Source organism: Mixophyes fleayi, chromosome 5 (genome assembly GCF_038048845.1).
Source record: "Mixophyes fleayi isolate aMixFle1 chromosome 5, aMixFle1.hap1, whole genome shotgun sequence".
Classification (NCBI taxonomy): domain Eukaryota; kingdom Metazoa; phylum Chordata; class Amphibia; order Anura; family Limnodynastidae; genus Mixophyes; species Mixophyes fleayi.
Window position 1 is genome coordinate 192,473,777 of NC_134406.1, and position 14,397 is coordinate 192,488,173.

Sequence of the window (14,397 nt, forward strand, 5' to 3'; positions counted from 1 at the left end):
GTAGATTAACCATGCAGAGCACGGGGAAGCCTAATTAACAATGATCGCTACGGTACAAGTACCTCCGCAATCAGGGGGGCAAGACTCAACTCAGCAGCCTATTAGGAACATTGTTAAGGAAAAAAAAATGCAAGTGGCCCAGTGACACAGCCCAAGGTGGCTCACTATGGGACCAGCCCAACGGGCAGATGCCCCCCTGCCCATTCTGCCCCTGTCCGCATTCCTTCTTCTGCAATCACCATCTTTGGATGGCAATAACAGAAGAAAACAAATTAAAAATGCTTTATTATTTGAACAAAATTATATAATTTCAATTGGCAACCATTCTTAAATAGATTTTTATTTTTTAATCTAGTTATATATTTATTTTTATTTCTACACAGTGGAGCTGAAAGCCTGACCCTGGGCTTGTGTGAACCGGCTAAGCTATATAATCTGTGATAATCAGCCAGATCGCCAATTTTTAATAAATCCCCCCTGTGACTTCCTTATTTAGCTAGAAGGCTGTGATTCTCATTCTCTCACCTTTTGTCTTCTTCTTTAGATTGGCTATCTTGTCAAACTGAGCTGAATTACTATTTCAAGCTTTAAACTACCTACCTTATTGTCAACAGTAATAGTGTCACCACCTGGCTGTAACAATGTGCTATAAAATGTTAGGTTATAGAGTAGACATTCTCCATATAATGTAAATGATTATATACTATTATAAATTCTACATTTTTCACATATTTTGAATAGTGAAAAATCCTCATATGAATTTGTTATTTCTGATAGCACTTTCCTTCTATGTAAAATAAAACTAATTAATATTATTAATAGAGGTATAGAAAGTACCTGGTAATTGAGGTCACTGGTACTGCTGGACGGTTGTGTTGCATGGCTCACCAATATCACCTGCTGTGAGCCAGTTCCACTTTGCCCAGATAAGCTGTTATCAGACAGAATGCCAGGGAACTGCTGACTCTATTGGGAAATACACATTATCTTAATACATGAAACATTAAAAGTGGCTGGAAAATAATCCACATTTTTTAAATATTTTCAATGCACATTACAATTTTCCCCTCTTTTTAGTTACCATTTGCATAATCACCAAATGTAAATGTGCAGATTTTTAATATATGTGACCGGGGCGGCACCTACATTATAGGCCATGGCAAGCGTATGCCTAGCAGAATATTAGCTAGCTAACCATTTATACATACAAAACCACAGAGAAGTGTGGAATAAGCAAGTTGGTATTTTACAGAATACAAAAGAGGACAATATAATTAGTAAATTGTCACCCATACCAAAAAAAGGCTAGTTTCACCCTTGCACTGTGTCATGATACTTATTATGGACCATAGAACATATTTTGATCATATAAGTTGTATTTGTACAAAGCAATTCATTGTGTTTTTCTGGAGAAAAATTGGGTATCCCTATGGAAAACAAACTTGTCTTCAGTTTGCCAGGGAAATGCAAGTAACATTATCGTTAGTCTGCCCAGTTCAAAGAAAAGAAAAAAGGAATCAAGATCAAATTAACAGTATAATACTGGGACAATACTCATGTCCGTTAAATAAGGTGCCAGATAGGACTTTGCTCAATTTGCTCAGGGACAAGGAGTCTCAAAGAACGGATGTTATAGCCATAGCCAATTTGAACTGGAAATAATTATGTGAGCTACAAGGAGGCAGCATATGTATGCTGAACTCATTCAATAGCCCTGCATATGTGTAACATTTATATATCTGTTCATCCCCTTTAAAAAAATATAATAAAAATGCAACCAAAGAATTCTCAACCAACAGATAATTGTTAGGGCCCATGAATAAATTATAAACATAAAAATCTTTTGGAACATTTCATATAGCTATATATTTTACCCATAGGGTTTTCATCATACTGTTCCAGTCGCAATGGCTTTGAAATGTTCTTACTTTCAAACATTAGCTTGTCTAAGCGCATTGAGAATGCAACATAGCCCTCACTTAATCAGGGCTACAACCAAGCACTCACTGTCTGGCTGATCGATTGGCTTTAAGAGAGTAAAAAACAGATGGACTTTTAGAGAGCATTTTATTGTGCTTCTCAGTTGAAAACCTTTTATTAAGAGTGAATTTAATGTGAAGTACATTGCCCATGCTTTATTTTTCATGTATCATTTGCCCTGAGAAAAAAAAAATCTTTAAAACCATAGGATTACAAAATATATCTTGTTTAGAGGTATATCATACAAAATGTTATTTTTAGAAAATATAGTTGATAAGGTTGTCTACTAATCTGTGAGCACCAGGTGCTGTTTGTTAACGTGTGACACCAAATACTACTTTCTCAAATCGTATTTCCAAGATACAAGACAAAATGACAACTTGATTAAGTGTCTTTACCCAGAAGCCTCTTTGAATTAGCGCTAATGTCTTCAGCAGCTCCGAGTCTAGTTTTCCACTTAAGAAGATTTACTAGAAATAAATCCTTGCAAGCTGTGCCAATTAATATCTCCTCTCAACTGTTATTTTCAGGGACACATTGAGCAATTAATTTCGTTCAGTCAATGTTTTATTAGAATCTCTCTCATTACTTTATTTTTAAACAATGACATTCAGATGCAAAACAGATTTCACATAATTCTGGACAGTAAAGGATACACAGCTGAGGGTATACAAATTAAATATTTATGAAACACACATTAGTAATTTATTTGCTAATATTAAGGGCCCTTCACGGTGATATATGTTGAAGTTAAAGCTGAACTAAATATTAATCTCTAGGCATGAAAAGCTTATCTTGATGCACTTTAAACTTATCTACATGCAGACGCATTTACTGGTTCATTCTAAATTGCAAATATTGTAAGTAACTCAAAATAAAATAAAAATCAATGCCCTTTTTTGCGGCACGCGTTTTATGCTTGTGATTGACACGTAGGCAATCTAAATGAGCCCCAGATTGTATAAATCTTTTTTTTAAATTTTAACGGTGTGTAAGACATTCCTCAAACGCTCTTGAACTAAAACGGCGCAAGCTAAGAATTCTAGTTTAGTAATTTCTGTACAGCCAGTTAGAGAGAAACTAAATGTACAATATGATGTGACACTATCATTGGTTAGTTGGAGAATAATACAAACTGCACATTTAAAGAACTAAACCAAAGGTCCCCCATATATCATTTTGTTTTAGTACATAAAATTTTGCACTCACAGTACTTCATTAGTTTGGGACAGAACAGTTTTTGAAAGAGCTATTTATTCATAATGCTCCTCTTCTGAGTCAAACTTTCAGACTGCACTAGGCTTGCTGTTGGCTCCCTCTATAGATCACAGTGCTTCTGTTGTGTGGGCTAGAAGAAGTTTGCCTAGGAGAGCGCATAGTATGCTGCACAAAAATAAATATTGCACAAAGCTTATGTAACAAAGCAAACAAAATAATAACACCACAGGTCATAGGTCTGCTTTAAATTCTCCTCAGCACTGTGGCGCCTTACAAATCTATAATAATAATAATAATAATAATAATAATAATGTGGACTGAAATCAGGCTGATAACATTGGAGAGCTATGCTATCAACACAAGTCTTTTGACAAATGTTTCATGCAGCTCTTCACCTGTACATTTTAGAGGGGCAGCTTTTTGTAACAGAAGTTCTAGGAACGGGCACTTTCAATTAAATGTACCTCTTGAAATGAGGCGACAACCTAATTCATATGGCCTAAGTGGTTTTCTAACATTGGAAAAAAACAATATAAATCATCAGCGTTTCTGGCCACTAGTGACAGGTGTACTAATTTATTAATAAAATAAGAGAACCCAAATAGCGCACATCCAGAGTAAGAAGTCTACAATGCCGCACAGATACAGCAGGTGTCCCTCCCCTTAATATAAACAGAATAGACAAAAGGTACTGGCGCAAAGTATGACAAGTATAATACAGATATAGTTCCTAGTAGTGGTCGAATAGTTGGAAAATAACCTGATGTTGATTATTGGGATAAATTGATAAAGTAATTAAGAGTAAATAAAATAAAATAAACAATATTTAATATCATATAGAACCAGTGCACTGGTAATATCCACAGTTGAGAACCATAAAAAATGGCCATATAAACATCATGATTTAGGTCATTACAGACAAGTCCTGCTATATCTGATCAGGAGTTTACTGCACCAGTTCCGTCACATATGACAAAAGATTATACTGAAAAGGATTTTTACTCTTACATCAATCTGTTTAAAACAGTAACAATTTGGCACATTCCTGTTGTATTCAATGAGTGATCTTATTGGACTAAGATACACACGTTTTTTTATAATAGAGGTCTCTTCCTCTGAGAGACAATAGTACTACATCTGCGATTCTACAGTTTACAACAGTGACATTGCTATCTGTTTGCATGCACTCCTATGACACAAGAGTGCATGTTACATAACGCTTGCAACTTTTAATTAGTCAACCTATATTATTATTATGTTGTGATGTTTATATGGCTATTTTTTATGGTTCAACTGTGGATATTACCAGTGCACTGGTTCTATATGATATTAAATATTGTTTATTTTATTTACTCTTAACTACGTTATCAATTTATCTCAATAATCAACATCAGGTTATATTCCAACTATTCGACCACTACTAGGAACTATATCTAATTTATTAATAACCCAATTATATAATTATAAGTAAAAGCATAGCACTTCTCTACATGCAAGCATCATTTTACACACAAACTTTTACAGTGAGAATGTTTATTATTTACATACATGCTTCAGTTATTTTCCAGCTGCATTCCATGTACTGTGAATGAAGCTTGAGCATTTATAATGATACAGCTCCATGATCTCTACAGTAAATGTGATTTTAGTACACACTGACAGTCACAAGCACTGACCATATCAGAAACAAATGGAGGAGAGTTGGTGTTTTTTTGTGCTTGTAAATGAGTTGGCCATTAGAAAAGAAAAATTAAAGTTAATGGCTTTTTGATAATTGTATTTTACTAATTTTGTATGTGGCTATTTCTAATACTTCTAGTGATGTTACTCAAAGCTCCAATGTACAGAAAGATTTGTTTCTCTGTTATTTTAAACCTCCCATAAATCCAGCGGCATCACGTACTTATCGTGTGTTGTGTAAGTGCGTGCACATGCAAACATAGTGATTGCACAAACAAGGAAACATGTGCAGTTGTTACTGAACCACAGCTTGTGATTTGACTTGCAGATTTTTTTGGTAGTTAAACCATAGGAAAAATTCTGAATGTCCTAGTCGTCATCAGCATAAGCTATTTACACTGTACCACTAATTCCGCAGCGCTGTACACAGAAGTCACTTACATCCGTGCCTGCCCCATTGGAGCTTACAGTCTATATTCCCTACCATACACACACAGACATGCACAGAGAGACTAGGGTCAATTGGTAGCAGCCAAATAACCTACTAGTATGTTTTTGGAGTGTGGGAGGAAACCGGAGCACCCGGAGGAAACACGTAAACACGTGGAGAACATACAAACTCCACACAGATAAAGCCATGGTCAGGAATTGAGCTTGTGAGGCAGAAGTGCTAACCACTAGTGCTAACCACTAAGCCACCGTGGTGCAGCATTCCTAAATTAGTTACATCAGCAGGCAACTAGGGTATTTATTGCTTCCTCCACAACAGCAACATTTGCATACCTTCAAAAGGGACAGATTAAAAATAGTTGCCATAGGGGCGTGGCTTGGTGGCCATCAGCAGAAGTTGCGTTGCACCAGAGCTCCGCAAAGTATGAGCTAAAATCGGTCATAATTACTGCCCAAAAACGTAAACCCGACCCACAACCCCAGAACAACACCTGTGCGGTACTGTTGGGCGAGTGTTGCTCCTGTTGGACCTAGCTGTGACCCAGTCGGAGAGGAGGTGTGACTGGCGGACTCCGCTGCCCTCCCGCATTGGTCGGAGACTGAGGGCTGTATTCATGACCCGGACCGGATTCCCCTTCAAAAACATCAGCCTGCTTGACAGATGCAGAAGCCGCGAGACAGCATGCTGACTGCACACTGGAGTGAGGCTCGAGATCTGTATCCGGCGGTACCAGCCTTCCATCCCCGACTCATAACCTGTAGCTGGCGTTGGGCCGCGATCGCCCAGGAGACCCTTTGCTGCCCAGGACCTCATTGAGATCCACAACATCGGACCGGAAACGGCGGCCGTCATTGCCATCTTCTCTTCCGGTGGACTCGCAGCCGTGGTGCATATAGGAGTGCTGGGAAGCCTGGAAGCGCTGTGGGAGGCAGGTGATACCGCAGTCACGTGAGTCTCCCTGTACCCGATCTGGCTCCCCTGCTGGGCTCAAAGGAGTTCCAACACAGGCTCCAGTGTTACCTGGTTTGTCTCTCCAAGGACCTTTGTCGCCTGCTTATCTGCAACACCCCGTTGGAGGGCAAATAAACATCTAACCCTTCTATAGTATTCTAACAAGCAGCCTTATCATACAAAGTGCTCTTGTAGTTGTATGGTCACAGTGATTAGAGCTATAACTAAAACAATAGCCTGTAACCTGGTCCCAAATGAGATGTCCGAATTCTATTTCATATGAAAGTATATTGCACTACTTCTAGGTCCTCTGTCCATGTAAACAGTAACACTTGTTTGCTAATTGTACAAGGAACTTTTTTTTCTTTTCTACTGCTTAAGCAGCTCAGTGCAACAATGTCCACCTAACTCAATAGGACTTGTCCCCCACCTGTCTGTTATACTCCCACTATTGGTTGAGCGATCCGCCAGAGATAGAATCTTCGACATGAATAAGTCCGCGGGCAGAGGCCGCCGTGGCACGGCAGGTGAAATTACACAACACTTCTCTCAACAAGACAGCGCAGGTACTTCCTCTCCTCCCAGATCCCCTCAGGAAACCCACACCGAGGGAAACTCATCTGGTACTTCAAACCCCTCCACTAAGGCAGACTTCGCTGAACTGCGGAATCTAATCGTGGATCGTACCAACGCCTTCTCGGTGGATCTGCAGAAAGCCATAGGGGACCTCAAGGCGGAAATGGTCTTAATCTCTAAAAGAACTTCGGTCCTAGAAAGTAAAATGGAGTCCACACTTAAATTTCAAAACGATGCTTCACAGGACTTCGACTTCCTATTAAAAGAGAATGACTTTTTCAGAGACAAATTGGAAGACATGGAAAATAGGCAACATCCCTGAATCTGTTGTACCTAACGACCTCGAAGATTATGTATGCAAGTTCTTCTCCACACTAGAACCCACACTAGCTAACCAACCTATACAGATAGAACGGGTCCACAGAGCCCTGAGACCCCGTCCGAAGGAAACTGACCCTCCGCGGGATGTAATCCTACGTCTTCTTTCCTTTAAAACCAAGGACCTTATAACCAGAGCGGTCAGGAACTTTCCCTTCACCCTTTTTGATGGAAGTCGAATACAAGTGTTCCAAGATCTAGCTCCATCTACAATTGCGAAGCGTCGGGATCTCAGGGAAGTGACACGCACCCTCAGGGAAAACGGCTACAAGTACCCCTGGGGATTCCCTTTTCGCCTCATAGTTGAGGTGGACGGCCATCAGGAATCGATCCGCACACCGAATGAAGGGAAAGACCTGATCCACAAGCTTAAGCTTATCCGCTCCGATCGGCTCCCTGGAGGAGATTCACTAACTCCCTCAGGTCAACAACCTCCTTGATCTGGTTCCCGGATTCCCCCGTTACAGGGGATTTAAAAAGTCAACTTCAATCAAAACCTGCATAATGCTATGTTCTGTTTTGTCTTACTTATCCTGTTATTTCTTTTTATGATGTGTTTACAATTTACTAATCAGATTTGTTTTTGCTGAGTCTTCTACCCACTATTACGCTGAGGTAGTTATCTCTGGTTGTTTTCCTAGCCAATAGTTAATAATATAAAGATTTGTAGCAAGACAGAGGGGGGACTCTCCCTTTGCCCCCTTGGCTACGCACCCACCTACGTTGGGAACTAGATATTCTTGGTTCTACTCTTTTTTTTTTACATTCATATACTTACTTAGCACTCCCACACCCTGTGCCCAAGTTTATCCTACAGCATAGGCACACTTTGCCTAACTCTAGTTTAATTGAAATCCCAGGCACCTCATCTGGGGGCTCTTCCTCTGCCCGTGAGGACTGAGCCTTCACCCATTCCCTTTTCCTTCTTAAATTCTATCACCTTCCTCTTTATTTCTACTTTCTTTCTTCTCAGCCTTACGGTCTTTTTTCTCACTTCCCCCTCCTTCTCCTGGCGTTGCCCCTCTGCCCCCATCTCGGAGGACCTAACTCTATTCCTAAGATAGTCCCACCCTTCTCACGTTAATTATGTCATTTACAACTCTTTCTCTCAATGTTAAAGGGCTGAACACCCCTGAAAAACATTCTATGCTGTTCCATACCATTCATAAACTAAAAGGTGACCTTATTTTCTTGCAGGAGACCCACTTCGGGGCTGCCGGCCATCCCTCCTTGTCTTCCAGAAGGCACCCTGTAACTTTCTACTGCTCTCATTTCACAAAGAAGAATGGGGTGGCCATTCTACTTCGAAACTCTGTACCCTTTGTCAAGTCAGAAATCAGGGGCGATCCCGAGGGTCGATTTCTTATTCTCACGGGAAAGATTGGACACTTGGACATTACCCTCGCCAACATCTACGCTCCCAACACAGGTCAGGCAGCCTTTTTTACACATTTTTTTTTCATAACTACACCGCTCACGTAAAGGTCTGATACTCTTGGGGGCAGACTTCAACACAGTTATGTCCCCTTCAATGGACAGATCAACATCTACACACCCTTCCCCACTTACATCGCAAACAAAAAATCTACATAAGCAACTCACAGAGGCTGGTCTATTTGACATCTGGCGAGCACTCTACCCCACTTCCAAGGATTACACATTCTACTCATTTCCCCATCAATCCTATTCCCGTATAGATATGTTTATGGGGTGTACTAACCTCTTCCAACACATAACGAAGGCTGACATAATCTCTAACACCTGGTCGGACCATTCCATACTTTCCCTCTCGGTGGACCCCTTTCGGAATCCCCGGGGTAGAACTTCATGGAGACTCAATGAGACCCTGCTCAAACTTCCGCACTTTAAAGACCAAATAGCTGAAGGTATAGTAAGATATTTTGACACCAACACTAACCCTGAGGTTTCGGCTCCTACAATTTGGGAAGCCCATAAAGCAGTTTTTCGAGGAGACATTATTCAGTTTGCGTCCCGTAGGAAAAGAGAGTGCAACGAGACATTTAATAAGCTATCTTCCCAACTCAAAACTTTAGAATCCCAGCATAAGCAATCTAGTACCCGCTTACTTGCTCAGCAGATACAAAAAGTTAGAGGGGAAATTCAGTCGATTCTGGCGGAGAAGACTGAGCGTCAACTTCGGTGGCTAAATCAATCCTTCTATGAGAAGGGAGATAAGGCTGATTCACTCCTAGTCAATAGAATAAGATCTAAAAGGGCATCTCAAACAATCACCTCTATCAGAAACAAAAAAGGGAACATATCTTACGACCCCAGGGACATTAACGGGACCTTTCATAACTACTACAAAAATCTATACAACCTCCACACAGATCAGGGAAATTTAGAGTCCTCTTCCCAGACCATCAAAACATACCTAGATAAATGCTCGCTACCTTCGTTGTCCCCCCATCAGATGGCCACACTGAATCAGGAAATCACCGATGAAGAGATCTCATTAGCCCTGAAATCACAAAAAAATTCTAAAGCCCCCGGCCCTGATGGTTTCATGATGCTATACTATAAAACTTTTTCTAAAGAACTTGTTCCCCAATTGACCCAATTATTCAATAATATTCTACAAGGAGGTAAATTCCCCCAAGACTCTACCCGATCCACCATAGTGGTCATCCCTAAGCCAAACAAAGATCCGACCAATTGTTCTAATTATCGCCCTATTTCACTAATTAATGCGGATGTAAAGTTATTCGCTAAAGTATTGGCAAATAGGTTAAATAATTATATGTCTACCCTGGTGTTCCCGGACCAAGTAGGATCCCCTCTAGGCAAACCTTGGATAACACCTGGCGCACCATAGATATCATAGCTCATGTCAACCACAATAAAATCCCCACAGTTGTCCTTGCTCTTGACGCCGAAAAGGCATTCGATAGCTTTCTTGGCCCTTCATGTTTAGTACCCTTAAACAATTTGGGTTATGAGGGGAATTTTTGTCAGCCATTCAGGCCCTATACCACCGCCCATCTTCGTCAGTCCTGACTAACGGACTATTGTCCCCTGCTTTTTCTTTGGGCAATGGTACAAGACAAGGCTGCCCTTTGTCGCCCCTACTGTACGCCTTATGCATCGAACCCCTGGCAGCCGCCATCAGACAAAACCCGGATATCTCTGGGATTCGGATTGGCCCTCGACACTTTAAAATCTCACTATTCGCGGACGACGTTCTGCTGACACTCTCTAACCCTTTAATTTCACTCCCAAACTTGCTAGAGGAGTTAAAAGAATACGGATCTCTATCTGATTATAAAATCAATAACTCCAAATCCGAGGCTCTTTCGCTCCAAACGTCAAAAACAGCCTAGAGTCTTCGTTCAAATTTCAATGGAGGCCTAAAGCGGTGCGTTATCTAGGAGTTCAGATCACTAAAAATCTCAAACAATTGTTCCACACAAACTATACACCCCTTTTAGATTCCATAAAAAAAGACCTGTCTAATTGGGACCCGCTATTTATTTCCTGGTTTGGTAGGATCAATGTAATAAAAATGAATGTTTTACCACGAATCCTATACATGTTCCAGACACTGCCCATACCAGTTCCAGGAACGTATCTAGCAAATCTCCAACTAATCTGTGATAGATTCATCTGGCAGGGGAAAAAAATCGAGGCTAAAAAGGTCTTATCTAGCCAAATACTCACGATCAGGAGGATGCGGTCTCCCGCTTTTTGAACAATATTACCAGGCGGTCAACCTTAGCAATGTCATTTCATGGCAGTCTCCCCCGGGGATCAAGAGATGGTTCGACCTTGAGAATGCTCTCACACCTGACCACATTCTAAGCTCATTGCCCTGGCTCCCCAGAGGTCAAAGACCGGCCTCAGTTTATTCTCACCACACCATACAATTTACACTAGATTTATGGGACAAATTACACAAGAGATGGAAACTCACATCGTACCCTTCCCCCCTCACTCCGCTTTGGCACAACCCAGAATTCCCAGCCGGTAACATCAAATCATTCGCTTCCCCATGGCAAAAAGCGGGGATTACTCAATTTTCTCACATTCTAGGGGAATACGCCCCCCGATCTTTCACGGATTTGAGTGAGAGGTCGAGACTCCCTTCGTCCCTGTTTTTTGGCTATATTCAAATTAGAGGCTTTATAAAATCCAATTGCAGATCAACCAAATTGCGTGGCCCAACGCCCTTTGAGAGGTGTTGTACCAACCGAGTTGGAGCTCAGGAGTTGATATCTCTGGTCTATCACGTTTACCTTAAGCCTGAAAGCAGCCCCAAAGAACCGTTTGAGTCCGCCTGGGAACGTGACATCGGTAAACCCATAGAGAAGGAGGGATGGTCTTGGCTCAGAACTGGTATCTCCAAGATCTCCATTAATACCTCGATTAAAGAGAACACATTCAAGGTCTACACGAGATGGTACTTGGTGCCCACGAGACTCCATAGAATTTACCCAGGTACGTCAGATCTTTGTTGGAGGGCATGTGGGGAGGTGGGGTCTTTCTACCACATATGGTGGACGTGCCCTCTCATTTCTAACCTGTGGTCCCAGATTGCTGACTACATTTCTAGAATTTTGGAGGTTGAGGTTTCCCCAGACCCAATGGTCATGCTGCTATGCTCTAGGATTAAATCTCTCAACAAACATAGTAATAAACTAGTACAAAATATATGTGCTGCAACACGTTTGCAAATAGCCAAGGACTGGAAGTCCACTACTCCCCCGAGCCTCCAGAGTATAACAGCTTGGATCTAGTATATAACCTCAATGGAGTACATCACAAGTCTCCTCCATGATAAAATTTGAAATTTTCACAAGATTTGGGATCCATGGTACGCTTTTCACCAGTCCCCTATGTCCGCAACTCAGTAACTTATACCTTTCTCACACTCCGGCTTTTCTGGCCCCTGCCCGACACATACCCCCCTTCCCAATTGATAAGGTCTTCCCTTGAAGATATTATACTCCTAATCTAAAACGAGGGGGGACGCCAACCCACCCTTTAATCACCCACCCATTTTATCTTTGGTTCCGGTTACCCCCTGAGGAGTGGTCACGCTGGACGCTCCCCCCTTTTGGGGAACCCACTGTAACTATCCTCCCTCTCCCCGCTACCTCTTTTCTCCTCTTCCTACTTTCTCCTCCTTCTTTCTTTCCCCAAGAAAACAAGCAAATAGTTTTGTTAAATATTATAACAAAAAAATAAAAAATAGGATTGCAGAATATAAGATGAGGGGGGGAGAGGGATTTATTTTGCGTTAGGGCCTAAGTTCAATGAATAATTGCTCACCGCAATATACTACGCTGTTTTATGCTCTTTCCTCTTTCCCCTCTTACCCTGTTGGATATCGTTGTTGTTATATCTGCAATGCTGTCAAAAATAAAGAGTTTAAAAAAAAATAAAAATAGTTGCCATAAAGAGCAGCTACAGGAGCACATAAAGACTCAAAAAAAAAAAACCTTAAAGTGTGTATTCTCAAAAACTATAGTGCTTATAATACAATCAATGTATACAACAATTACTAATGTCATTATTTAGTATGAGGTGTGACTAGAGTTGAGTTTTGTTCAGTAAACTTCAAGGGGTTCACTGGCCATGATATTTTAAACAAAACATTTATTATGAACCTTTTTGCCAACATATTACGGAGAGCTTTACAGAGAATACAGACCAGCCCCATGCCCAGTGGAATATAAACGTCTAAGTTATCTATTGCACAAACACATTAAACTTAACCTGCCAGAATGTTATGGGACCAGAAGAAAAAAGTGGAGCACCAAGAGGAAACCTACACAGAGAACATACAACCTTCACAAAGATAGTACGCTGTTTGAAATATAGACCATGGCCCCAGGGCATTAAGGCAGCAATGTAAACCACTGTGTCACCATGTCGCTCATAGCCATGATTACTGTTATCACGCTAAAATACAACATAATTGCACTCAATGCTGTTTCAATTTTGCTGATCTTGCTCTGCTTGCATACTATGTTGTTGCACACGTTACAGCATCCAGGTAAGACGATTTGAAAATGTAATCCATACCTGTAGCATAGCATCAAGTCCTCCAGACAGCATACTCTCTGTGTCCGCCAGAGTCAGGGTTACACTCCCATCTCCTCCCACTCCAGATGACATTACCAGATTTTGAGTAGACAAAGGAGTTTGCGAAATTGAAGTTGTGCAAGGTAGACCTCCACTTGATGTTGTCAATTCTGATACATAAAAAAGTCATAATATAAATATGATAAAAACATTTCCCTACACACTTTAGTCATTTTATAGGCACCACGTTGTTTAAGTTAGATATTCAAGGGCTTTTACATTACATCAGTATCTGCAAAAGCAATCAAATGATAGCCCAGAGTGAGGCATAATTGTTGGGCTAAATGTCTGCATGGCTAATCACAGCAAATTATTTTAGTTATAAGGAGGGTTAAAGCTGCACAATCACTTAAAGTGGTGAACAGTTTCATCCACCACTTTAAAAGGCTAAACAATGGGGGTTTTAGTAGATCTCTCTCATTGCAGTTTCTCATTGTCTGTCCCGCTTACACCCCCATCCACAACGTCACACAGTCCAGATTTTCACCTAGGCTTTCAATGAGCCCAGGAAAAAAACTGCTGCACAAAGCAGCCCCCTTCCCTGGGGTTTGCGAGGGGGCAGAGTTATAATGCTTTGCTACATGCTTAGGTGGTAGTGCAGTTTTAAATGAAAGATGTACTGGATCACAAGGATACTGAGGATATTAAAGCATGGTTTCAACATTGCTGAAGTAATTCATTTCAGATTGTTGAGAAAGAAAAATAAATTAGCATAACAGGAGCAGACCACCGTCTCACAGGTGACAAGGATCTTGGCGAATGTATGCAAGTATGCATGCATCCAGTATGTATAAAGTGCCTGCCTCCAATCCAAAATGCACACTGTCCCCTTTACTCCTGCAACTAGGAGTTCTGAGAACACAGGAAAACAAAATACTTTGGTAGGAAATAAGAATGCAAACACAGTTCAACAGGAATGCAAGTTGTGAATTATAGTTTGTCCACAGTCGTGTGTTATGCAAATGGGCTGGATCTAAGGGTGTTGTTCCTTTGGAGAGCAGCTGATAAATGGTTGCATTTATACATTAATATATTTACAGCGTAGGGAATACGATTTC

The 14,397-nt window shown here is 40.9% G+C and overlaps 1 protein-coding gene across 4 annotated transcripts in view; it reads right to left on the reverse strand.

Moving 5' to 3' along the window:
• Positions 1-14,397, reverse strand: part of ZNF236 (zinc finger protein 236) — a 139,699-nt gene that overhangs the window by 20,932 nt on the left and 104,370 nt on the right. For 3 of the 4 annotated variants that reach the window (XM_075213212.1, XM_075213211.1, XM_075213213.1), the window contains exons 28-29: positions 13,280-13,449; positions 838-966 (exon numbers count right to left, since the gene is read on the reverse strand). In XM_075213212.1, coding sequence (XP_075069313.1) covers positions 838-966; positions 13,280-13,449 — 299 coding nt within the window. Of the gene's footprint in view, positions 1-837; positions 967-12,434; positions 12,605-13,279; positions 13,450-14,397 lie in introns of those variants that run through there. The other variant, XM_075213214.1, reaches the window with a different exon arrangement.